The sequence below is a fragment of the Octopus sinensis genome, linkage group LG2 (assembly GCF_006345805.1).
Source record: "Octopus sinensis linkage group LG2, ASM634580v1, whole genome shotgun sequence".
NCBI lineage: Eukaryota > Metazoa > Mollusca > Cephalopoda > Octopoda > Octopodidae > Octopus > Octopus sinensis.
In genome coordinates this window covers 168,696,255-168,723,146 of record NC_042998.1, presented here as the reverse complement: position 1 = coordinate 168,723,146, position 26,892 = coordinate 168,696,255, and the positions used below count along the sequence as shown (strand labels likewise).

Here is a 26,892-nt window from a genome sequence, read left to right as displayed (position 1 = left end):
ATCTATCTATCTATCTATCTATCTATCTATCTATCTATCTATCTATCTATCTATCTATCTATCTATCTATCTGTCTGTCTGTCTGTCTGTCTGTCTGTCTGTCTGTTTGTCTGTCTGCATGTCTGTCTATTTGGTTATGTAATTCCCACTAAATGTCTTTAGTGCCTTTCTTTATATGTGTGTGTGTGTATATGTGTGCTCGTGGAAAACTCACAAAACTCGGTCACTTTGACCACTGGGTCAAGTACTCTCTCCCCCTCCCTCAATTTCATCCACCTTTCAGCCAATTTACAGGAAGGCAGCACTTATTTCTCTACCTTCACTTTTCATTTCAAGGGAAATATGAAAAATTCGATGAAACCTTGGCCAAAGAAGGAAGTGTATCTTCAAGCATTTCAGTCAGGTCCACTATACAACCTCATCCACAAAAGCTACAAGAAAGACAAACACTGCCTATCTTTCCCGGCTGCATCTTAGGCCTCCAACGGTCAGAGTTTACTCTACATTTGCACTTGTAAGTGCAGGTTTGAGCAAGTTTTACTTGTGGAACAGCAGCAGATTCCTATACATGCAAGTCTTCTCTATCCATGTCACTGATTGGACCAAGAAAAGGTCAACGACTGATACCAAATTAGACGTTGCTGTCAGAACGCAAATACCTGAAACAGATACCGCAAAATATCGCTTTCTGACGTCCAAGGACTTCCACTAATCGCCCATCGTAGGTTGCTACATTTTTGTTAAAAAACGACAGAGTTGATCTCGACCGATTTTGAATCCAGGGTGCGGAGAGTTGGCACAAATACTGCGACGCGAGAGCTCTATCCAACAACATGAGAATGCTATCGATTCGCACCTTCAACAATAATGAATAATTTACTTACTTTTACTACAACATACAATTAAAAGCTAATTAATAAGTATGGAGTGTGCAGAAAAAGAAAGTTGAAATATATATTTTCACCTTAGCTAAATTACTATTTCTGGTGTAGTATCGACGGAAACAAACACACTTCTTATAAGTTAAGTCATTACTAACGCAGTCTTATCCTTTAACTTAAAATCCTAAGATGTTATCTGCAAGAAGTAGCATATGTACATTAGAGATAAATCCTTGAGACACTAATCTGAGATATTAATCTAATGTAGGATCACCGGAATCGTTGGCTTCCCCGAAGAAACGTGGTCTTCTGTACAGAGACATTTGAATAATACATCTGATCACGCTAACATGAGTAAATTTTGAGAGCAACGCACACACGCGCGCGCACGCACACACACGCGCGCGCTCACACAAAAGAGACCCGTACACGTATACAAGTACACACATACGCACGCACACACGCATGCATACATAGAGCATGAACATATATGTTGTTTATACCTAATTTTGTGAATACACGGATACTTACGACACATATATATGTAGGTATGTATGTAGTAATGTATATGTGTATGTATCTGTTCATGTGTATGTTCGTGCGTGTGTGTGTGTGTGTAGATCATTGTATTTTCAGAGGCATGAAACTTATAGTAGCTCGCAGATAAATCTTGTTTATATGTATGTGCATGTGTGTGCGCGCATACGTGTGTGTATGTATGTATGTATGTGTGTTTGCATTTTGGTTACTAGCTTGTGGTATATATGCTATTAGAGGGAGATTATGTGACAAGGAGGAGACAAACACAGTTGATACGTAAGCTCAGGCAAGTGAAAAACCTGGTTAAAAGAGAGTAAAAATACGATACGAAGCGATAACATGGATAAGTAAAATGAAAATAAATGCACCAAAAAAAGTGGATAGGAATAAAATATTTCGAGTGATGCCCTATATCAATCAGGCCAGAGAATAGGTAAAAGAAATGATATTGATTTAACGACGTCTGCTTCTATGCTAGGCATAGTAAACAGATATATCCTTGAATTTTTACTTGCTTCTATGCTAGGCATAGTAAACAGATATATCCTTGAATTTTTACTTGCTTCTATCAGGGGCATCTTTTGGGAGGGTTCAGTCGACCATATCGACTCTGTACTTATTTGTGTAAAGCCTGTCATTTTGTCGCTTTTTTTTGCTGAAATACTAAAATACGGGGACGTAAACAAACCGACACATGTTGTCAGATGGTGAGTGGAGCGCACACAAATACAGACACACCCATGCACGCACACGCACACACGCACGCAGAGAAAGAGAGAGAAAGGGGGAGAGAGAGAGAGAGAGAGAGAGAGAGAAGTACTCAATACATTTAGCAGGAGTTATGTAAACGAAATCTGTTTGTTAAGTCTGAAAGAGCTAGGTTTCTGTAAAGAAGGGAGCGGAATTTTAAATCACACGGAGCCGAATCAAAATGTTTTAAATACTACTACTACTACTAATAATAATTGTATGTGTGTATGTATGTGTGGGTGTGTATATGTGTAGTGTAGTGTATTGTTCCGTTGATGGTAGTATCAGAGAGCGGCTTTATTTTGTTCTGAGCCTGAATGATTGCTTGAAAACACACGAGACACTGTACAATCTCGTCAAAGCGTTGTATTTCCAGAGGCATGAAACTTATAATAGCTCACGTTTAATTATTGCTTGTGTGTGTGTTTGCATTTTGGTTTCTGGCTTTTGGTAAATATGCTATTAGTGTAGCATCTATTTCCTGATGTGCAACAGCACTGCGGAGAGAAAAAAAAATTCAACTTTGAGTTATAAGCAGCACTAAAAATATAAACATTATCGATACCATATATCGTTTACGCCTTATCGTTAACCGAAATATCTATATCCTCCGTTCTCGATCATTCACGGGACGAATTGTCTCACCTGGTTTGATTATTCAATGTCTTAACTTTTCAACACTGCGTTTTAAAGTGACATTTCGCCTGGCATTGTCCCGAACTTAAGAAGCGAATTAACAAAACACATCAGTAATTATGTGGTATCGATAATGTTTGAATTATTTGAGTTTCTTGTCTTTATGTTCTGAGTTCAAATTCTGCCGAGGCTGGCTATGCCTTTCATCTTCTCGGGATCGATAAAATAAATACATGTTGAATACAGAGTTCAATTTAATCAACTAATCCACTCCCCTGAAATACTGGCCTTTTGTCAAACCTTAAAACCATTATTAGCGTTGCTTGTAATTCATACTTTAATATATGGGTGCAAATATGTATATGAATGCATATCAATGACAGAGGGGTGAGGGAGATGAAATAACTTAAGAATGGAACAAAAATGCGAGTCAATTATTTTAGCTTGTGAAAGCAGCTTATGAAATGAGTTAATTTGTCTGAGGAATTATTGCTGCTAGATCTTGAATCTTCTCTGTTATAAATGTGTTTCAGTGTAACTTACAGTTTTTAATGAGACTTCGACTTATTTTTTCATCTAAATATCCTTAATTTTTTTGCTGTCTTTTCTATGGTCAATTATGCAAAACGGAATTTGTTTTTAGGATAATTTCAAGTATACATAATATATACATTGTTCATTTGTTATGTGACACTAGAATTACTAGGTTTTACATCAAAATTACAAGCTTGTCAGTGTAATTTATGTACCTAATTATGTCAGTGTTCTGTAAGGGTTAAATTTGCAAAAATTGTTTTTACATTCACTGGGTATTTAACTTTACTTACGTCGCTTACGCCACAGGAAAACATAGTCATACCGTATCTGACTTCTCTTTCTCCTGAAGGCAATTGAGCTAATCCTTCATTCATTTGATGTGGCGTTCCATTTAACGTACCTGTAAGTGAAATAAATACTTTATCAGTTTTCCCCATTTTCTTATAAATCCATTCAAAATACATTAAAAAAATAGCTGATTTAATAAATTCTTGCGCCTCTGGTATTTTGTCTCTGAAATTCGATGTAAGAATAAATATGTCTGTGTCTATATAGTACCAAAAAAATTGTATATAAAATTTGTTTTCTGAAAATTGCATTTGATATTGCACAGAATTTCCTGGGGATCTTAGCAACTATTTAGCGGCAAGTATTTCAGCAGATTAACTTACAATCAAGCTACTCAGCGCGTGATATCAGACATTCTGTAGTGGCGTGGACTGAAAGTTGCACACGGCAGGAGAAGTAAACAGCTCGTTGCAGTTTTGCTTGTCAGCTAGTTTCCTGGAAAATGTCGTTCATCCCTTTACTGTGCTTTGCATGTGCACACACACACACACACACACACACACACACACACACACACACACACACACACACACACACACACACACACACACACATGCATACACACACACACACACACACACAAAGTAATATATGGAAAGCTTATCTTCAGACATATACACACATACTTATATGTATGCATAGTATACACATGTACATGTGTTTGTAATTATGTACCTATATATGTATAGAAAGAAAATAATATATTTGTTTTATTATATTTTTCAGGTGACTTGTTTATCCTCGTCTATTCTATCGACAGCCGAGAGTCTTTTGAAGAAGCTATTCGACTACGAGAACAAATTCTAGAATGCAAAGGTCACTGTGCAGGTTTAAAGAGTCAGAAGACTTTGGATATCCCAATGGTTATTGTCGGTAACAAAGCTGACAAAGAAAGTGAAAGGGTTGTCGAAGCCTCAGAAGTGACTAAGCAGATAGAAGGGCAGCATGGCTGCGCTTTCGTTGAATCATCAGCAAAAAAGAGCGTTAATGTTGATGAAGTATTTCTACGTTTATTTGAAATTGCTAAACTCCCTTCAGAAATGAGTCCATCAATGCACCGCCGAGTTCAGCCAACATACATTGGTTCAACTAGTGGTAACAATCAAAGAAAAGGTATGTCTATTCGACGAAAAATGAGTGATGCTTGTGGAACTGTTGCACCAAACGTACGTAGACCAAGTATTAGAACTGACCTGCTTGTTGCTCAGACAAGGACAGGACGCACTAAAACCTCACCAGATGGAGCACGTGAATCCAAATGTCTGATACAGTGATCCATTTGACAAGAACTGTTTTTGTTTCCATTTTGAAAAGCAAATTATAATTTCATTGAAAACTGGAATTCTGACAGGAAACTTTGCCTATAATATTCTCTCGTTTGTACGGATTGGAACGATAAGCAAATACTTCCTTTTAACTTGCTCTGTGCACGTAATTATTCCTGAACAGATTAAAAATAAAACTCAACATACAGAGCTGATTTTCTCTTGAAAGTGACACATTGAAGTATATGTTTTTAAACGTTTTGTATTATTTTGTAGATTGCTAGATCGGCTGTATTTTTCATCAACTGGTTGATATATTTTTTATTTATTCATCTATTTCCACTAGAAAAATAATTTAAACATGTCTCAATTGTAGTTTGAATTTCTGGGTACTAAAAAAAACTATTTTCAAATATTTCGTCACCGCTCAGGTGGTGTTGTATCACTTTCAATAATGTAATTCAGATACATGTGAATTATAATAAGTTTAAAGGGCTCACAACTTTTAATATTCAGGATTTCAGATTAGAAAGCAGACTTTATAAATACTTATTGCCAAAATTAATTCATTAAAAACTATATGAAAACATGTGATTTCCTTACCTTTATAAGTGGATACAATAGCAAATTTAATTATTTAAATACATTTCAGATCATATCAGGAATTGAAAGTTAAAGACATCGTTGAACTTTATCACTCATTATCTGCAAGGAGCTCACAAAGTAAAGCTGCTCCAGTTTCCACCCTAGCGATGATAACATTTCTTTCTTTGTCTATTTATTTCTTCTGAAGCATTCTATCAATTCCTGCCTTAAATTCATCCGCCGTTTTCACACCCAAACACACTACTAGAAGTGTTCTCAATCACTTACCAAACTGTGAGAAAAATGTATAAGTATTCTTCCACCAGCCAAATCCTGTTTCATTTTATTTAAATTTTACCTTTATAAACTGCAAGAGAGAAATATTTTTCTTAAAGAATTTAAACCCACTTATGCATGTCATCCATGCAGAATCTCGGATAATTAATGTGGAATCCTATTATATTCAACTAGGTCTTTATAAAACACAATACAAAAGCGCTGCATTATGGGTGTCTTTCTATTTTGGCTACTTATATAATCACTAACAATTTTGCTTAAAGCAATACTATTTTTTTAAGAGAAACACAGGTAATAATCTGAAAACATTAATTCTGAAGACACTGGCATTTTCTTTTATAATAAATGCATAAATTATGAAGAGAACAGCTGGAATCCACAGACATTTTCTATTTTACTTAGTTGGCCTTTTGCAGTTTATTTCTTAGGATTCTATGTTAGTCGGGCGCAAATATAATTTTCTCAAAACATTACTGCACATTTGAACCCTGACACTACTTGTGTTTGTGGCAGGGATGTAGCATTCGTCGACATTAAGAGAGTCAACAACCGGACATTCTGCTCATAAATTTCTTTTTTCCATTGTTTGATTTTCATCTTCATAATCTAATGACAGTCGAACATCTTTCTTACTAACGGTGATTTTATACGACACAGTGTCAAAGGACAGACACATTGATATAAATTATACTTACAGACATTTGCAAATTTACTATGTGTACACACAAAGAGAGAGACTGGGAAAGAATAAAGTATAACAATATGTGAATACAAAAATACAGATTCTCGCATAATTTACATGGACTCCAAGTATGAGAATTAGGTGTGGTATATTTTTCTAATACAGAACACAATCCAATAACTTTAACATTATGAACTCCCATAACGAGAGACTTTTTTTCTTAATGACGGAAATAATGGAACTAATCCATTCCACCTTTACAGTTTACCACTGTTATACAATATTATTTTAATGTTAATATCATTATTATTATTTTTATGTTTTTGTTTCTTGAAATATTATTTTCCAGTTCTATTTGATATTGTAACGGGGATGATGAACTTTTTTCTATAAGCTACCCAAATGAGGATGAGAATACTGTTGTTGATGATGACGATGATGATGATGATGATGATGATGAAGATGATGATGATGATGATGAATATGATGATGATGATGATGTTGAAGATGATGATGATGATGAGGAGGAGGAGAATGTTGTTGTTGTTGTTGTTGATGATGATAATGATGATGATGATGATGATGCGCTTACTGGTGGTGGTAATAGCAATGGCGTTGATGACGACGGCAAGTGAACTACATTTCTTTGAGTTCACTAGTGACAAATCCATCATCAGGTTTGCAGCCTAGCTTGAACTTGGACAGTTTTATTTATTAGTTGCAAGTAAAATAAAAAATATTGTGGAGGTAAGAAGAATATCTTAATGGTATATTTAATAATCAATTATTGTCATTTATTAAAGAGTTTCATTATCAGTAGTTGTGTTTCGAATAATTATTTGCTGTTACTGGCACGAATATTAAGCATCGTTCAATCTCTCATTAAGTGGCAGGATACGAGTTTGGATTGTGTGAATGCGTATAAGACTGTGTGAATGGAGAGAGTGTATATTACAGAGCACCACATGAAAGTCGCACGTGGTGACTCCAGAGATAATTATTCCAGTCTCGTTAATCATGAATATACTCTATTCAAATGAAACCTTTTGACAAGTTTCAAATTTTGCATAGCAACAGAGACGCTGATAAAGTATATGTGGTTATAAAGTTCGCTTCGCAATGATGTGGGCCATCGCTAGATGTGTTGCATCTTAAGGAAATATCTTCTACCATAATTGGGGTCGAAGTCTTCTGAACGAACTTTATTAGATGCATGTGTATGTGTGTGTGTGTGTGGGGGTATATGCGGGTGTGCGTGTACGTGTGAAAGTATGTTAAATAGACGGCACTTGTTCTTGAGGGGCAAATTTAATCTTATGATATATGGGGTAAAACTTATGGCCTGAAGGAGCGCATATGCTGAGTAAAGCTTCTCTTGAAGTCATTGGCTGTGAGACCTGTAAACTTCCTTGGATTACCACCAACGAATTGAAATTACATATACGAATTCACACACACACACACACCCTCTCTGTGAGAGACAGAAAGAGAGAGAGAGACAGACAGGCAGAGGGAGAGAGTGAGAAAGAGAGAGAGAGAGACTGACAGAGAGAGAGAGAGAAAGAGAGAATCACATACATATATCGTAAAATCGTATCTGGGTATGAATCCCGGTCAGTTTTCGGTAGTCTTTGGTTAAGACTGTAGGTATATATAATTTTTTTTTCTGTTAGAGCAATCTGCAGTTTATGATACCACCGTTAGTCGTAGCAGACTTACCCATTAGCAGTCAGAAGCTAGCCAGCAGTGGCTCTTCCTGTAACAGTCCACTGGCAGTCGATATTAGCTATTCCACTCTATGATATAAATCAACCGATGAGAAGGAGTTTCATTTATCCAGTGGTAACAAGCCTTATTTGGAACTTCTGGAAAGCTTGTTACTTAGAACTAAGCATTCGTATACATAAATATATACAAATCCACACATACACACACACACTCTCTCTCTCTCTGTCTATCTATCTGTTTGTCTCTCACAGAAAGAGAGAGGGAGAGAGAGAGAGAGTGAAAGAGAAAGCCCAGATATATATACATATATAGAACCACAGATTGTTTTAGAATGCATTGTATGAAAGTGCATGGGGTGTAAAGCATAGAACCGCATAGTAATACCAGTGTTATTGTATATATATATATATATATATATATATATATATTAATATGTTAAATTTTCAGTGTGTCATTATTCAATTCTATGCTAGAGAGAATAATAGGATGATTACCTTTACTTACTATCAAACCTGGTGCATAATTTTAAAACTCTAAAGTTATTCCCTATGTGTATACATTTGTGTGTGTATGTGTATGTATATATATATATATATATACATTTACACACATACAGATAGATACGCACACTCACACACACATACATATCTATATGCGTATGTGTGTAGTTAACGATGTCTGCACCAATTTGTATGCATATGAATATATTTTAATATACATTGTGTAGTGTAGGTCATACATGCAAATTCTGTATACGTTCTTACATTTGCATATGCTAATCCCTATCATTTTGGCAATGTTCAAACTGACTCTAATCCATGAATTACTTAAATTTGAATTAGCTGAAAATTAAACCAAACTCTGCCAGAAGTTATAACATCGTCTCTTCTGCTAATGAGTGATTTGCCTAGAAATTCTATCTCATTCGTGTAACTGATTTACAGACATTTCGTTAATAGCTTTATGTCAGAGCTGATTGATCAAACCTGCCAACAAATAGTTTCGAACCGTTACCAACCTATAATATATTCCAGATACAGTGTGACTACAATTACTTTGTTGAGTAGGTAGTTCTTTTTGTTTAAGGTTACGGTGTGATCTGACAATTATTCGGCGGTTAATTCTTGGAGAAATACAAGTTTCATCGTTTTGATCCAATAAAAGTATATATTGTTGATAATTTTGCTGTCGTCACTTTCGCGTTTAATTCTTCATTTAATTTGATTTAAAATTACCCTGATAAATTATTGCAGCATCCATATCAGCTTGATAATGAAATTCTGCAAATCATTTTAAACCGTTTGAATACCTCCAAATTTACAGAAGTGATAAAAGGATATTGTGTAATTTCGATGGAAGAACTTCAGTGACTTCAAGTGGAATGTATTTTATTGGGAATATTAACTAGGGCATTCATTTAATTTATCGGAAGCTTCGAGCATTTCTCGGTAGTGACGGATTGGATCACTTAGGAGTCCGTTTCATGACTTGTCTCCAACTCGTTACATCAGTTGGGAACAGCCTCTATTAAAGATGAATGCCCCACCTTAGTATTCCTTAGACTCTGAACTATATTATCAATAAACTGTATAAAAATCGCTTCAATGATGAAATAAATTAGGAAGCTATGATTGAAGAATGCACTAAATTAGAATATAAATGTGTTTTCCACAAAGAGACGTTGTCAATTTTAGTAACACATTATCAGATATATTTCTTCATACGGATAGCACATAATCAATTTTTTTTCTAGGCTTTTAGAGTTTTATCTTCATTTTATTAATATTTGAAGTGTATTATGATTTAGCTTTCAAACTTGATAGTAAGAAATCAATTTATCAGATGTTAGCTATAAATGAAGTAGATATATTAATAATGCAAAAGTCAATAGGTTTATTGGCATTGAAAACAAATATTTCTAAAGTGAAACAAAACCCCAAACAACAAGCTGACTAACTTTTTGCTTTGTACTTTCAAGGCTGGTACAAGAAGAGATTACTGCTAATGAATACCACCAAAAGTAATTTTATATATTGTTTTGTATTCAATCAAAAGTTATGCTGTTTTGTATTCAGTCCTTTCAGATGCTGGCAACATAGTTGGAAAAAATCCGAGAAATAAATAGGAAGAAAGGGATAAGGAAGAGAGGAATTATTATATTCGTTGTATCTATGACATAAAGGTACTCTCTTAGATACAAGGGATTTCATATTTATAACTACTTTTCATGTTTTTCAGGTGCATATTACATGTTCACGCATATATACATACATTCCATATTTATCTATGTAAATGTGCGGGTGTGAAGAGTGCACAAAGATTATCAGAGTACTGAGTACATGATATAGAATGACATATTTAATAATGTTAGTAATTTCACTTACTCGTTGACGCGAATAAGTTAAGAGAGAAGACTAAACTCGTTGCATACTAGTTTGGGACCGAATTATATCACTTGAGCTGGCTAAAATTAACAAGGTGGAAGAATTCAGATACAATAGATATTGCTATTGTATCTAGTTGGGAGATAATTCATTATACTCAGCTGTTGAATTCAAGAGAAGGGAAATCGGATGGGAAAAAGTATAAGGAATAAAGCCTAAGCTTTATAATAACACTAAGGAAAGTATAAAAGTTAGAGTTGAACTCAGTTGATATAAATGTATATTCAAAGTATATATTATTAAGTAAAATATCTAGTAGTGTTAGTAATTCCGGTTACAAGTGCACCAGAATTAGATATATTCGTTAAATATAGTTTTAGGGCGAGCTTTGTCCTGTGGGCTAGCTAACAATAACATAGTTGAAGAGTTGGGATACAATGGTACAAAAGCAACTCTGCACTATTCAATCTGAGATCAGAAGTCATTGATATACGTCGTCCTTGCGATAAATATTTGCTAAAAAACTGATTTCATATAGTTAATGAAGCAATCCATTATATTAAATAGCTACAGCTAAGAGAGAAGAGGTCGGTTGGGAAAAATTGTTATCAGGGCTCTTAACTATATGAAATCATGACTTATCAGTTTTTTTAGCAAATATTTATCGCAGGGACGACGTATGTTAATCATTTATGATCTCAGATTGAATAGTGTGCAGTTGTTTTCGTCTCTTTTTGTACCATTTTGTATAAATTATATATTCCGTTGGTCACAAACTTTCTGGTGAGTGTTGCAACGCATTTTTTGAGGTCCAAAACATAATTAGTTTTCTTATATTCCGATTTTTTATGCTCCTAAAGAAAGAATTGTGGTTGAATTGTCTTTGAATTTACCTTCACGATACCTATATTATATCTATACACTATGTTTAAACTTGCTTTCGGTATTGATATCAAGCGGTTGCTAATTACTTCTATAGTGCTTCAACGAATACAAACATGCATTTATATTGTGGGGTATGCAGATATCATTAGCAGTTATTTTTGTGGGATTACTCGTTATTTAGCTTTTTTTATACTTGTAGTAGAGCTATGATTGAATTTTAGTTTTATTTATTGCTTAATATCCTACATTGGCGAGTAAGAGGCGGAAGCTGTTTCAAAGCTAGGAAATCTTTAAGTATGTTAAATGTAATCTTTAATAATAAAAAAGTTATATGGCAAATAATATTGTAGCGACTTTCCTTGTTAGCGTATGGTGGAGTGTTTAGCAGTGCACTTAATATCATCTTTGAATTCACTAGTTTTCAGTGCTTTATCACATTAGGATGCAAGTTTGAAGAAAATTTCTTCATTCGATATTAGTTCTGAGATTTTTCTGCTAATATTGTTTAGGCTTTTGAAAACCATTTAATACTTCACAACGTTTCCTTTGTTTTATTTGAAAGTGTAAATTTTGGGGTTATTTCTTAATAAGTTGAAATTTATGTAGGTTTTGTGATACATTTATATTCTTATTTGTGTATCACATATCTAAAGAGTCGCATTAAAAATTCTATGTGCTTGATTGTTGCAGGCAGTTCTTATTTTCTAACCTGAAGAAACATCTGAATAGCTGTATCACAGAAGAAAGCCGTCCATCGCATGAGTTTGACTACAACTTCCTAGTCTCCCTCTCCTTTTCCTTCTCCTTCTAGCTGTACAATATATCTATATTTGCAGGTGTGTTACTTTAACATGTGTTTCCGTGTGATTGAATTACTAATTTATTCCTACCAGTTCATGGAAACATGTTAAAATGAACCATGAATTCAAACCTGAATTTCGAATTCTGAAATTTGTTTCGGCGACACAGTAATTTTAAATTGTCACTCTATAACTTCTAAAATTTTTGAAATTCAAAAGCACAGCGGAGTAGCATAAACTAGTTTTACTTTCAATTAATAGATATACATGGATCAAATCCAATGAGTTAATCACCTTACAAATACACAAATTTGCGCCAGTGTAAGATATGAATATTTTCAAACCTTCCAAGCAGGAATTATTATATGCTTTCGATTAATTTTGATTCAAATATAGTTGTACTGCATAGGAAAGAAAATTTCACTCACACATAAAAGCAAATCAAAAAAGAATGAATGTTATATAATTTCATCTCCTTATCTGTTAAATTTGTGGATTTATTCTAGTAGCAAATCAATATTGTCTAAAATCATAAAACATCGCTACAGGCAACGGTATTAAGTTTGAGAGTTTTTGCTTTTTTCCTTATTTTAAAACAATCCAGTAGTGTTCATCAAAATATCAGATTAAAATGAAACTGAATTCTTTTCCAAGAACTGTCTCATACACCGGATTTAAAGACTCTACTGTCTGTCAGTGTATTTGTGTGTATATATCTGTGTGTACGTGTGTGTGTGCACGCGTATTTGTGTGTTAGTGAGTGTGTGTTTTATGTGTGTGTTAAATATCTATATATGTGTATGTATATATGTGTGTATTGGCGTATTCGTATGCATATAGGTATTAATTTCATTCAACAAAGAGCTTTTACAGGAATTGTATTTATTCCAATCTATTATCTCCACCATCACATCAATCAAGATCATCATCACCATCATCATCGTCGAGGTCATCATCATCATCATCATCATCATCATCATCGACAGTAGTAGTTTTTGTCGGTGAATTAATACGTAATTAAGAGTTTCAAGTCTACAATAACAAGCCTTATTATTTGCAGCATAAGTTATACTAGAATTAAAGTTATCACAATTACCAGATTTTGTTTTCGAAACACATAAGCAGCAACATTAGGTCCTTCTTGAGCAAATACGTAAACAATTTTGAGATTAGCGTGAGGAGGAACAAAACTTTTCGATTTTATATTGAATAAATCCTCCTTACTTTTATACAGAGTGTATAAATAAGATTGTGACTGAACGACTATAAGACATTCTATATGATAGTCGTGAACCACATCCCCGGTGATCATACAACTGTAGGTATTAGAGATGGTATATTACAATCTTCTGAACATCAGGACAACATTTTCCAGCTAACCTCGATTATAAGTTTGAATTTAAATAAACAACTATTAATATATTGTTAATTAATATCTCTCAAAACTTAATTATAGTTTAAACTGTTTGTACCTTTAAACAAATAAATACTGTATTTTAAACTTTGAAGTGTCACTACCAGAAATCTTTATTTCGAAGATGTAAATACCAAAAATCAACTGAGAAAATTTGGAAGAAAAATAATTGTTTTAATAGTTATTGTGATAAATTACTTTTGCTTGGTTTTTGAGGATCACCAGAGATTATTCAAAGAAATGTGGAACAATTAATTTACCATTATTTTCTCCTGAAAAGAAGTTGGTTACTAACATGTTTATATATTTGTATTATAAAATGTTTTTACTTTTTCAATTATATTATTATTTTTAATAAACGTAATCTAAACAATTTATGGCTTTACAAAACAAAATCAACAACACAATAGAAGTGCATAATATTTCTTTGTTAATAACTACAGACAGTACAAACATATCTTAAAGAGTATCTCAAAATACTATAATCACAAAAATTCAATATGCAGCATATTGAATTTGTACGTTGAATTTGTTTTGTAAACACAATGTTAGCATGTTATAAAGACATGAACACATAAGCCCATCATACAAATTAATTACACAATATCAACATAATATATATTACAATATATGTTTATGTCACACAAACAGAAACAATATTCAATTATAAATACTAATGAACAGTAAACAATAATCAATACAGAACCACCAATATATTATCAGTATAATTAACAACTGAAAGGTATTTGACAACTGATACAGACGATACGATTCACTATCAACTTTTCGCATATCTTCACTAACCAAAGATTAGAGTATCAAATATTGTAGGCGGAAGAAATACGGATAACGCTAAAAGTATCTTAGATGAATCATATATATATATATATAATATATATATATATATATATATATATATTATATATATATATATATATTTATAATTAACAACTTAAAGCTATTTGACAACTGACATACATGATACATGATACGCTTCAGTATCCACTTTCCTTATATCATCATTAATCAAAGATTAGATTATCAAATATTGTAAGCAGAAGAAATACGTATAACACTAAGGGTATCTCAGATGAATCATATATATATATATATATATATAATGTAGTAGTGGAGCCGTCAGTTATCAGATGAGCTATTCATAATATTGACAACTCTTCTCCTGATAGGATAATCTGATAAAGTGATGCTGTTTCCACATCTTTATCACTCTGAAAGATTTCATTACTACTCAAATCTGCTTACTGATATTATACTGGCTAAAAGTTCAATAATATGAGTCAAATATCTTTAATTTGAATATGTATTTCTCATATAAACAATTATCCCACTCGTGTCAAAGGAAAATTTAACCTGAATATTTTAATATTTTGAGGCTGTATATAATAATTTGTCTATAGTACATGAAATTTTGCTTGCAAAGCTATGAAAAATGTATATATTGTTTGATTTACAAAGATGAGATTTAATTATACATAAACTCATATATGTCAACATATTGAAACACATTTGTCACTTTAACTAAACACAGCAGTCAAAGATGAAACAAATACGTGATTACAAATATTATTGTATAAATGCGGTCACGCGTTTATTTATACCGACGGACACACATGAAAATGTGCATAAAAAATCTACATTCCCAAACAAAATGTAAATATATTTAACCTCAGAAATTGATTGTATAAAACTTAAAGAATAGAATTTTGGACATTTTTGCTTTTCTTATAAAAGTTGGGGGTTTGTTTATGTTTTTACGAAAAACTTTGATCAAGTATTACATATTCTTTCAAAATTGTGATTTAATCGTTTTAAAGTTTTTTCTTCTGTGAATAATATTGAATTTATCTTCCTCTGAATTATGTATTGTATTTTAAATATATTGAAATAGTATCGTTAACAAAGGAGAGAGTTAAAACTTAGAAATTTGTGTCACTGGACATTTCCATTTGATAATCAATTTTCATAAACTTCCGGACGTGAGAATGGCTTTGCGGACAAGGGAAAGCGATATAAAACTAAAAGTTTAGGTAAAAATAATGGAATTCATCTGGTAAAGTAATTAGCCGAGTTATTAAATGATAGTCTGATAATATTATCAATCAAAAGTATTTTAAAAAATTGGCATTACACACCAATAGGGAAATAAGAAATATATATCATAAATTCAATTCCAACATCGTTAAAAAATACGTGAGTTATAGAGAGTAAGAAAAATTCTTTAGTATGAAAAAGTTTGATGTGAGGTTCTTATACAATTTCAGTCCATTCCAACAGAAAACCTCAAATAGATGTACATTGGTACATAGTACATATATATATATATTATATATATATATATATATATATATATATATATATATATATATGTATGTATGTATGTATGTATGTATGTATATATATATATATATATATATATAGATAGGTAGATAGACAGATAGATATAGATATAGATAGACAGACAGATAGATAGATAGATATATGTATACAGACACACACACACACGCGCGCACACACACACACACACACATATATCTATATAATTCAGTAATTCAGTATAGCTAAGTTGTAATAACGTGTAAAAATAGTGACAATTGGCGTCTACAAATCTTACAATAACTTTGCACTATCATTCAAATATGATTTCAATTGAAGCTGTTAACCTTTTTCTGCTATGCTATTTTTACGGGTATGCCATCAAGTGCAAATTTTTTCCAATCTAGTTATGTCAAGATGTTTACCCAACACATAGAAATATGTTTTAAGAAAAATAAAATTTGTTGATTTATATTTTATATAAATTTCATATTACCTTAAATTATGGCTTTTGACTAAAACTTTAGCAAAATTATTTTTTTATTCGTTAGAATGCTTCTTTTAGCAGAAATCAATTTATATTTGAATACTGAAAGATACAATAATGAATTTTAACAAAAAAAAAAAAAAAATTCACTGTTTGGCATTTCTGAGGATCATAGATGACAGCTAAACAGTAAATCTAGACACATTATCGATGTAGTCATATTGTTGATAACACATTTGAGTTTTACTATAAAGCACTTACCGTAGATCATTAAATTTGAGTCAAATTGTGTATGGTGCTAAATGAAATTGTAAAATTATTTTTGTGCTTTTGTTGGAATTTAAAATTATACAATGTGATCTTTTAAAGAATTACATTCAAAAACATTTTTCATGAGCTTCTCTCCACTCTTGATGTACATATGTAATGGTTTTGAAAGTGTTAACAAACTGTGCTTCATTATTGTATTATTTTCTATTATCACAAACTCTTAATTTACAGAAAAAAATCTTTTGTCTAAGATGAGAATGATTTCATCATTAGTTGCATTTCTTTAGGTAAAATAATCCATTTAGTTCACCTGTTCGAAATATAATCCCGACACAAATGAATTTACATGTTGCATCAGTCAGACATCTTTTACAATATATATATATATATATATATATATATATATATATATACATATACATACATACATACATACATACATACATACATACATACATACATATATATATACATACATACATACATATATATATATATATATATATATATATATATATATATATAATATATATATATATATATATATACATAACATTCTACATTATGTATTGAATACATTCCTTTCGTTTGTAAACAAAAACGTGTACCCGCTGCTATCCATTTAAGCCCTACCTATGAAACGAGGACAACCATTTCATGATAGAGATCTACCTTCTCCTTAACTCCTTGAAGAATATACAAATACGGTTTTAAAACCTCCACGCATTACACACTATCGAATCAAAAACGGAAATGAAAACGTTATGGTGCGAATGGGAAGGGAACACCTTTGGGAGATAGACACAACTGAAATACCCTGCGAAAACGGAATTTTCAGTTCAGAAACTTGAATCTGCTTAATCAGTTTGATGAAAAACGGTAGGGCTTTGACATCAAACCAATTTATTGAACAAAAGTCCCTTGAAAATTATTTAAAACTTTAAAAAACTCTTCCAATGCCCACATACTTGCAGGCAACATATGAACTTACATATGAACTTACATACTTTACATTTCTGGCAAATGATTTTACCAAAGTATACAAAACATAAATATACCCCCCATTCCCTTTAACACCTTTAACATAGAAACGAAAGAAATAACCTTTCAGATTCAAACAGAAAATCGCTTTCCGCGAACACTACATGACGGTTAGCGATCATAAATTTTCTCTTGTTCTAAATGCGAGTTTTTAAGACTCCTCCAGAAACTTCTTCTCGACACAATTACCCTTACGATTAGTGGCTTCGCCAGATTGAATGCAAACTATTCTTCAGGTACATCTAATTCGATATACATTACTTGTAATTATCGTTATCTAAAACCCTTCCCTTGAAAGTCCTCGAATTCAGGATAACGTTTACTATCAGCGACCTCGATAACTGGGTGAGAATGAACGCTTGCCACACTATTTGTCATCTCCATGGATAACAACGATGGTACTGAGGCTAAAGATCTAGTGAGACTTTTCAAGCTAGACATCTATACAACACCAGGCAATTTAGAGGCGTCACTTTCGTAATATCATACACCGTGATCGACCACACCATGGATAAAATCTTAAAATCTGGTAGGGATATTAAAAAGTTCGATATAAATATCTCCATCAACACAAACCTTACAGTATGTAGCATTTTACGGATTACATTTGATTTAACCACAAGCAGGCATTATTACGAAGGGATGCTGCTAGAAAAATCATGCGCATTCACAAAAACTTTAGTTGTACTTCAGGCATAATTAAGAACCTTGCAAACTGTATAACAATTAGTGACTTATCCTCAGACATTTTAAAAATATTTCTGTCTGAGTGACAAGAAGAGGAATTAGCAATAAGCTAGTTTACGAGGAAAAATTCACCAACACCCGGATGCTGAACCGGGAAAAAAATAAACTGGCTGAATCCATCTCTTAATGAGAATATGAGTTCTAAAATAGCCAAGAACAAGTTTTTATCCTTAGTGAAAAACTATTTTATCCACACGCATACATACAACAAACACTTTAATACTAATGACATTAATATATTTAGTTGTCTTTTAAACTTTAGGTTTTGAAAATCTCAGAGCGTGTAGCCGTAATGTTAGCTTATTTTAACTTCTTTATATTGATCTGGGAAGAAAATAATTACAATTTCAAAATAAATGTGTAAAAGGGATTACGTTTCGACTCTCTAATTTAGTTTCTGTACAGTTTTCTTTGTCTTTATACAAAAAAAATGTTGATTAGAATCAGTCTCAACTGCTTTTAGAAAACATATCAAATCATTTGGTTGTCATTTTCAGAAGTAAATAAATAAAAGAATTCACAAAGAAATCTGGTAGGGAATTTAACATATTAGATGCTTTGTAAATAATTTGTATCTAAATATATTACCGTGAAGATGTATTTTATTAAATAAATGTGTCTGGAAAACCATGTAGCAACATTAAAATTTTATACGTTTATTTTACGGCCAAATAAAATGTCGTGCAAACATTGAACTGGAATTATTTTATTCGTTAGTATGAAAAAAGATCAGGAAAAGAAAACATGAATGGTACAGGTATCAGATCAATACTACTCTGAGAATACAAGAGAAACATCGAGTGTATCGTGTCAGCGGGTTTAAGCTGAGCATGTTTAAGGTGTTCTAAAATTTAGTAAGATCGGTGCTTCAGAAAATTGGTGAATAAAGGTATGCCAATTCATCTAATAAACTTTTTGTCAGAGATGAATTCTTCAGTGAGTGTATGAGAAAAGATCCTAGATAATTTAACGGAATCAATACTCATGTATAGTTATATTCGAAATTGAAACTTTGACTTCTTATAGTTGTTGTCGTTGTTATTATTATCATTGTTGTTGTAGTTGTTGTTGTTGTTGTTCTTGTTGTTGGTCTTCTTGTTCTTGTTCTTCTTCTCATTATTGTTATTCTTAAGGCGGCGAGCTGGCAGAAATGTTAGCACGCCGGGCGAAATGCGTAGCCGTATTTCGTCTGCCGTTACCGTCTGAGTTCAAATTCTGCCGAGGTCGACTTTGCCTTTCATCCTTTCGGGGTCGATAAATTAAGTGCTAGTTACGCACTGGGATCGATGTAATCGACTTAATCCGTTTGTCTGTCCTTGTTTGTCTCCTCTGTGTTTAGTCCCTTGTGTGTAGTAAAGAAATAGGTATTTCGTCTACCTCTACATTCTGAGTTCAAATTTCGCTGAGGTCGACTTTGCCTTTCATCCTTTCGGAGTCGATGTAATCGACTTGATTCGTGTGTCTGTCCTTGTTTGTCCCCTCTGTGTTTAGCCCCTTGTGGGTAGTAAAGAAATAGGTATTTCGTCTGCCGCTATGTTCTGAGTTCAAATTCCGCCGAGGTCGACTTTGCCTTTCATCTTTACGGGGTCGATGAAATACGTACCACTTACGCAATGGGGTCGATGTAATTAACGTGTCCCCTCCCCAAAATTGTCAGGTCTTGTGCCTATAGTAGAAAAGATTATAATAATTGCTGTTGTTGTTGCTGCTACTGTTATTATTCGACATTTGATAGTCTCCTACAAATTTCTACTGCATCTCCTGCTACACTCTGTGCTGCTGAGGCGTTTGTAGCATTGCTCTTTCCTACTTTTTTGTTGTTGTTGGGGAGTACAGACTCTTCACGGTATTGTGTGAAACCAGTCTGTTCTGTTACGGACCTTCGCGTGAGCCTATTGTATTAATGTTTGTATTGTGTGTGTGTAATGCTAGTTGTGTTCTACTGGGTATCCGAACTGTAGGGTACATGTTGTGGGGGTTGTATATTTTGTTGGATATTTACTGTATAGAGTGTGCCATGCGTTTGTGAATTGTTTTATGGTGTCTTGCGTAGGATGTAATCTGTTGCTAGCAGGGCCATTTTTTTGGATAATGTCTAGTGTTGAGGGTTCAGGTTTAGGTTCTACGTTTTTCTTCATACGTTTTATTTTCATCATACTTAATACTTCAATTATTACTGGTATTATTTCACCTTCATGTCCTTCATCTTCAATACTACAATATCGAGATCTTTGTACTTTGACAACTTCTCCACTTCTTTTGGGGATATATTTTGGTCAGAAAGGATTGCAATGTTTATCCATAAGCTGGGATTTTTCCCCAGTACTTGATTAGTATGTCTGGGCAATTAACTCTGATTTCTTTGTCAGCTATGCTGGTTTTGCAGTTTGCCAAAATCATGGCTGATATACTTTAGTCGTGTTGGAGCTACTTTATTTGTCCGGAGTGACTCCAGTATCCATGACTGTGGAATACTATCGAACGTCTTCTTGTAATCAATCCCAGTTATGTTGAGGTTAGATTTTCTCTTTTTATAGTCTTCTATAATGTATCGATTCATCAGAAGTTGCTCTTTACAACCATACATACTTTTCTGCCATCTTTTTTGTTCTTCTGGTAAAACATTGTCGTTTTACAGGTGTGTTACAAGCCGAGGCATATTATTGGCAGATAATTTTTGTGGGTGTATGGTGTTCTTGTTTTGTTTGGTATTAGAGTGGTTTCTCCTTTCAGCAGCCAGCTTGGTGTTGATTCTGGGTTGCTTATTATTAAGTTAAATGCTGCTGCGATGTGATTATGGGTACTGATGAGATGTTTCAGACAAAAGTTAGGCACCTTGCTTATCCCAGGTGTTTTACATCTACGGGTCGTCTTCAGTGTGTCAGTGATTTCTTGGCTTGTGATAGTGGGCCGCACCTGTGGGGCTCTTTTTTCTTCCTTTCCTTTTCTCTATTTATCCATTGAACATATTTGTTGTTTATTCTTGTTTGCTCCATATTCCTTCCATCTATTAACTGAATCTTTGATGTTGTTGACAAGTCACATACTGATATCGATTTTTTGTTTAAGTTTCTCTAAAATCTTTTAGCGATTATTTTAAATTCTGCATTTTCTCCGAAGAAGTGTTCGTGCTTTTCATATGCGGCAAAATTTTGGTGCTATGCTCTCCTTAAGTTTTTATTTTCCTCCTAGGTATTTTCTTTATTTCTTATACCGTAGTGTTTTTTTTATATATAAGTCTCCTTTTTCATATCTATCTGATCATTCTTTCTCTAATTCACAAAGCCTGTCAATTACGTTTATTATAATCTTGTTTGGGATTTGGCTGTTTTTTAAAAATCTTTATAAGGGCTGAGTCTAGTTTTCCTGGTTATCACTACAGTTGTTAAATATCTTGATATCCAGGGTGTCATTTGATGTGGTTATTATTTCTTGTATGATTCTGTTGTATCCTTCCACAGAGCTGTTTATTTATTCTTTTTGTAGTTGGGGAAGATGTTTACACTGACACATATTTATCGACTTTATGATATTTTCTACTATTTTGTTATTGCTTCTGTCAGTTCGTTTCCACCATCGATTATAGTTGGTCTGTTATATTGTTCGTTGTCATTTTGTGCTTCAGCATTTGCTTGTCTATGTGTGTTGTTGATTAGCTATACTGTGCTACTTATTCCCGGTGTGAGAGATTTTACTTTGTTTTAGCTTTTTATTTACTCTATGCATGATTACTTACGTTATATTTCTTTCTTTTTTTGGAGTCTTATGCGTGTTCGAAGATATAATTTCTGATGAGCTATTTTTGTTTGACTGTTGTCTCTTCTTTTGAGTTGTTGGTTGCTTTGCTTTATTTTCAGTGTGCATTTTTTCTATAAGTTTGTCTATTTCGGTTCTGGGAACTTTTCCTTCTCGCAGGATATATAGTCAGACGTTTAGAAGTGCCTTTTGAGTGATATTTTTCCTGGTATCATTATTATTTTCTCTAGATATCTCATATGTTTCTTTCGTTATTCTAGTGTGTTTTGAGTAGTGTTGCAGTGTAGAATGTATACAGTACTTCAATGTAGTCGTCATATGTCTATCTTTCTATTTTGGTTTTGTTTTGCGTTTAGGCAGTGACATTTAGAGATGGGTAAGTCTGTCCACTGGTAACACTGTCCTAGGATGTGTGCTAACGTTTCTTTTGTGTCCTGATTGTCTGAGACTCACAGATCGAAATTCACCTCTATTTTTTCTTGATACATTCTTTGCCAAGCATAACAGTTTTTTCTTTCTGTTTAAAATCAAGCGTGTTGCATTATTTATTTGCTTATTTATTTCAGGCCTTGCGCCTGTAATAAAAAAGCATTATAATTATCATATACGAAACAGTCTCACATATTGTGAGTGAGTGTAGCAATCTAGCCTAAAAGCACTACAAGAGGAGGCACGATATCATAGTTAAATTCATCCACTGGAGGCTGTGTGAAAAATACGGCCTGAACAAAGCAAGGGAATTGTACGAACATGAACCAGAAAAATTCACCGAGAACAAGGAACATAAGATACTGTGGAATTTTAGAATCCAATGTGATTCCCTAATCGAGGCTCGGAGACCAGATATTGTTGTGGTAGATAAAGGAAAAAAGGAAACCAAGACCGTAGATATTGCAATACCTGGAGATGCACGCATAAGTGATAAAGAACTATTATTATAATTGTTATTATTATTATTATCATTATTATTATTATATTATTATTATTATTATTATTATTATTATTATTGTTGTTGTTGTTGTTGTTGTTGTTGTTATCAAGACCGTAAGCTGGTAGAATCGTTAGCACGCCAGGAAAAAATGATTAGCGGCATTTCGTCCATCTTCACCCGCTGAGTTCAAATTTCACTGAGGTCAACTTTGCCTTTCATCTTTTTGGGGTCGATAAATTAAGCACCAGCGAAACACTCGGGTCGGTGTAATAGACTCATCCCTTCTACAAAAAGGTTTCCTTTGTGGCGAAATTTGAAACTATTATTATTATTATTCAGTAGTTTTATTTTTATAGCGTGCTTTCACTTCACTACCGAGCGCAGCTCTGTGTGCCTTGGGTATGTGCTGTGATTTGTTGTGATGCTCTGATGGTTATTGTATGGAAAGTGTTCTGCGTAGGATGTGTGTAGTGCCTAGTAGTGCAATTTTCTGTATGTTATATGTGTTTGTAAGTCCTGGTGTTTTTGTTATGTATTTGTCTGAATATTTTTTTATCATGCCTAATGCATCTACTATGATAGGAATTGTTTCTGTTTTCAGGTTCCACATTCTAGTTACCTCTATTTCCAGGTCTTTGTATTTTGAGAGTTTCTCCATTTCTTTTAGAGACACGTTGTCATCTGCCGGTATTGATACAACAATTAGAAAGCATTTTTTTTCTTCATGATCTCTGACAACTATATCTGGTCTGTTGGCCTTAATTTCTCTATCTGTGTGTATCGGCATATCCCAGAGTATGGTTGCTTTCTCGTTTTCTGTGACCTTTTCTGGTGTGTGCCTATACCATCTTTTTTCTGTTGTTATTCCATAATGTTGGCATAGCTTCCAATGTATGTAGGTTCCAACTCTGTCATGTCTGTGAATATATTCCTTCTTAGCCAGGACTGGGCAGCTAGAGATAATATGATTTATTATTTCTTGTCCATCTCCACATATTCTGCAGTTACTTGTTATATTTATTTTCATTACATGTTTTTGGTAATTTCTGGTGGGGAGGCTTTGGTCTTGTGCTGCAATTAAAAATCCCTCTGTTTCTGCTTTGAGTCCTGAGCTTCTCAACCATTGCTGGGATTTTTCTTTGTCTATTTCTTTTGCGTTTAGTTTAGTCCAGTATTTACCATGAAGGGGCTTTTCTTGCCATCGTTTTATCATGGCTCGTTGCTGTTCTATTTTTAGTTTGGATTTCATTTGTTTTATAGCTTTTGTTGTTTCTTCATCATCTTCTTCTTCTTCTTTGTGTTTATTAGGTGGTATGATTTCTTGTTTGTATTTGTCAGCTTCCTTAAATACTGAGAACAGTTTTTTGTTTTGCTCGTGTTTTGCTGCTATCTGGATCAGTTTTCCTTCCTTCTGAAGTAGGTATTTTTGCAGTCCTATGGTGGTTTTTTTTATAGTAGTTTTCCAGCTGTATAAGGCCTCTACCACCTTCTATACGTTGTATATATAGTCTTTCTATGTCAGATTTTGGGTGATGCATCCTAGATCCTGTCAGTATTTTTCTTGTTTTCCTATCTATTTTGGACAGTTCATTTCGTGTCCAGTTAAGGATATTGTAGCTGTAACTTATAACTGGGACAGCTAAAGTGTTGATACCTATTATCTTGTTTTTAGCATTGAGCTCTGTTTTTAGTATTGATCTAACTCGTCTATAATATTCTTTTTTTATTTTCTCTTTCATTTGTGTGTGTTGTGTCTTATCTAGTTCATGGATTCCTAAGTATTTGTAAGTTTGGCTTTGGTCTAATTCTTATTTCATTGGTTTTATCTAGTGTGATGTTGTTACTCTTAACTAGTTTTCCTCTTTTCATGGTTACTTTGGCGCATTTTTCTAATCCAAATTTCATATCTATTTCTTTGGTAAATCCATGAACTGTTTTAATAGTGTTTCCAGCTGTTTGTCATTTGCAGCGTATAGTTTTAGGTCATCCATATATAAAAGGTGGCTGATCGTTTTGCCGTAACATTTATATCCGCATCCAGTTCTATTTAGCATATCAGATAGAGGTGACAGTGCCAAGCAGAAAAGGAGTGGAGAGAGCGTGTCTCCCTGGAATATTCCTCTTCTAATGGGGATGTCTTTGGTTTTCATGAGTCCCTCTTTTGTTTGGAGGTGTAGGACTGTTTGCCATTTATTCATAGTGTTCTATGAATTTTATGATTGTTGGTGCTACTTTGTTAATGGCTAGTGTTTCGAGGATCCATGTGTGGGGGATGCTATCAAACGCCTTTTTGTAGTCAATCCAGGCCATACTGAGGCCTTTCTTCTTTCTGTGGCTGTCTTCAGTTACGGCTTTATTAATCATTAGTTGATCTTTACAGCCATATGAGCCCTTGCAGCATCCTTTCTGCTCTTCTGGGAACAGTTTGTTTTCGTCCAGGTGCTTGTTCAGCCTTTGTGATATCACTGCAGTAAATACCTTGAACATAGTAGGGAGGCAGGTTATTGGTCTGTAGTTTTCTGGTTTTGTTGTTTCATTTGATTTGGGAATTAAGATGGTTTTCCCCTTCATGAGCCATTCAGGCATTGTCTCTGGCTCTGCTAGTATGCTGTTAAAGTTTTCAGCCAGCTTTTTGTGCATTCCTGTTAGATATTTCAACCAGAAGTTGGGGATCTTGTCATGCCCAGGTGCCTTCCAGTTGCTTAGTTTTTGCAGTGCCTGGGTGACCTCTTCAGTTGTTATGGGGTCCAAAGTTGTTCAGATGCCGAGTTGTTATTTTCATACTCCTTTTTTTTGGCTGTTCGTTCGCCGACCATATTTCTCTCCAGAATTCTTCCAATTCTTCTGCCGTTGGTGCTGCAGTGACTTCTATTTTATTTTTGCCCAGTTCTTGGTAGAACTTTTTGGAGTCGGAGTTGAACTTTTTGTTCTGTTCAAAGAAGCGTTGGCGTTTCTCGTACCGGCGGATCCTTTGAGCTTTGGCAAGGATATCTTGCTTCAGCTTTTCTTTTATCTCCGGCAAATCTTTTTCTGTGATGTTATATTTGCGGAGCATTTTTGTTCTCTTTTTGTTGCTCAGTAGCGTTGCTTGTTTGCTGATTTCATTAAGAATCGACAGGTCTTTTCTAATTTTTTAAATTTTGTTTTGGATGTTATTTATCCACAGGGTTTGTTTGGGTGTTGGTACTCCTGTTTGGGCGGGTTTGGGTGAGTATCCAGCTTCTTTTGTGGCTGCAGTGGCTGCTGCGTATATCAAGTTATTTAGTTCAGTGATATCACTTTTTTTTGTTTCAGTGGCCAGTTCAGTGACGGCTAGGTTTATGTTGTTAATAATTGGTGTTGTTATTGCGTTTATTTTTATTCTTGGGAGGTATGGTCGGTGGTCCATTTTGGGCTCTGTGGTTTTCAGTTCTTTGATTATTTTATTTTTTATATTATCATAATCATTAGGCTCCCCTTCGTTGTTTACATTGTGTTTGTTGGGAATGTTGCGTTTGTCTTCGTGTTTTACAGTTTCAGTGTTTATATTATTGGGCATTGTTGTGTGGCTTCTATCTACATTTTCCTGGTGTATTTTTTCTTTTAAATGTTCTA

At 33.7% G+C, this 26,892-nt stretch overlaps 1 protein-coding gene across 1 annotated transcript in view; it reads left to right on the top strand.

Annotated features, from left to right (window-relative positions):
* LOC115232520 (GTP-binding protein Rhes) overlaps nucleotides 1–14,642 on the top strand; it is a 151,117-nt gene extending 136,475 nt beyond the window's left edge. The window contains exon 3 of the mRNA XM_029802429.2: nucleotides 4,419–14,642. Coding sequence (XP_029658289.2) covers nucleotides 4,419–4,966 — 548 coding nt within the window. The 3' untranslated portion in view covers nucleotides 4,967–14,642. The remainder of the gene's footprint in view (nucleotides 1–4,418) is intronic.
* The last annotated feature ends 12,250 nt before the right edge of the window (nucleotides 14,643–26,892 follow it).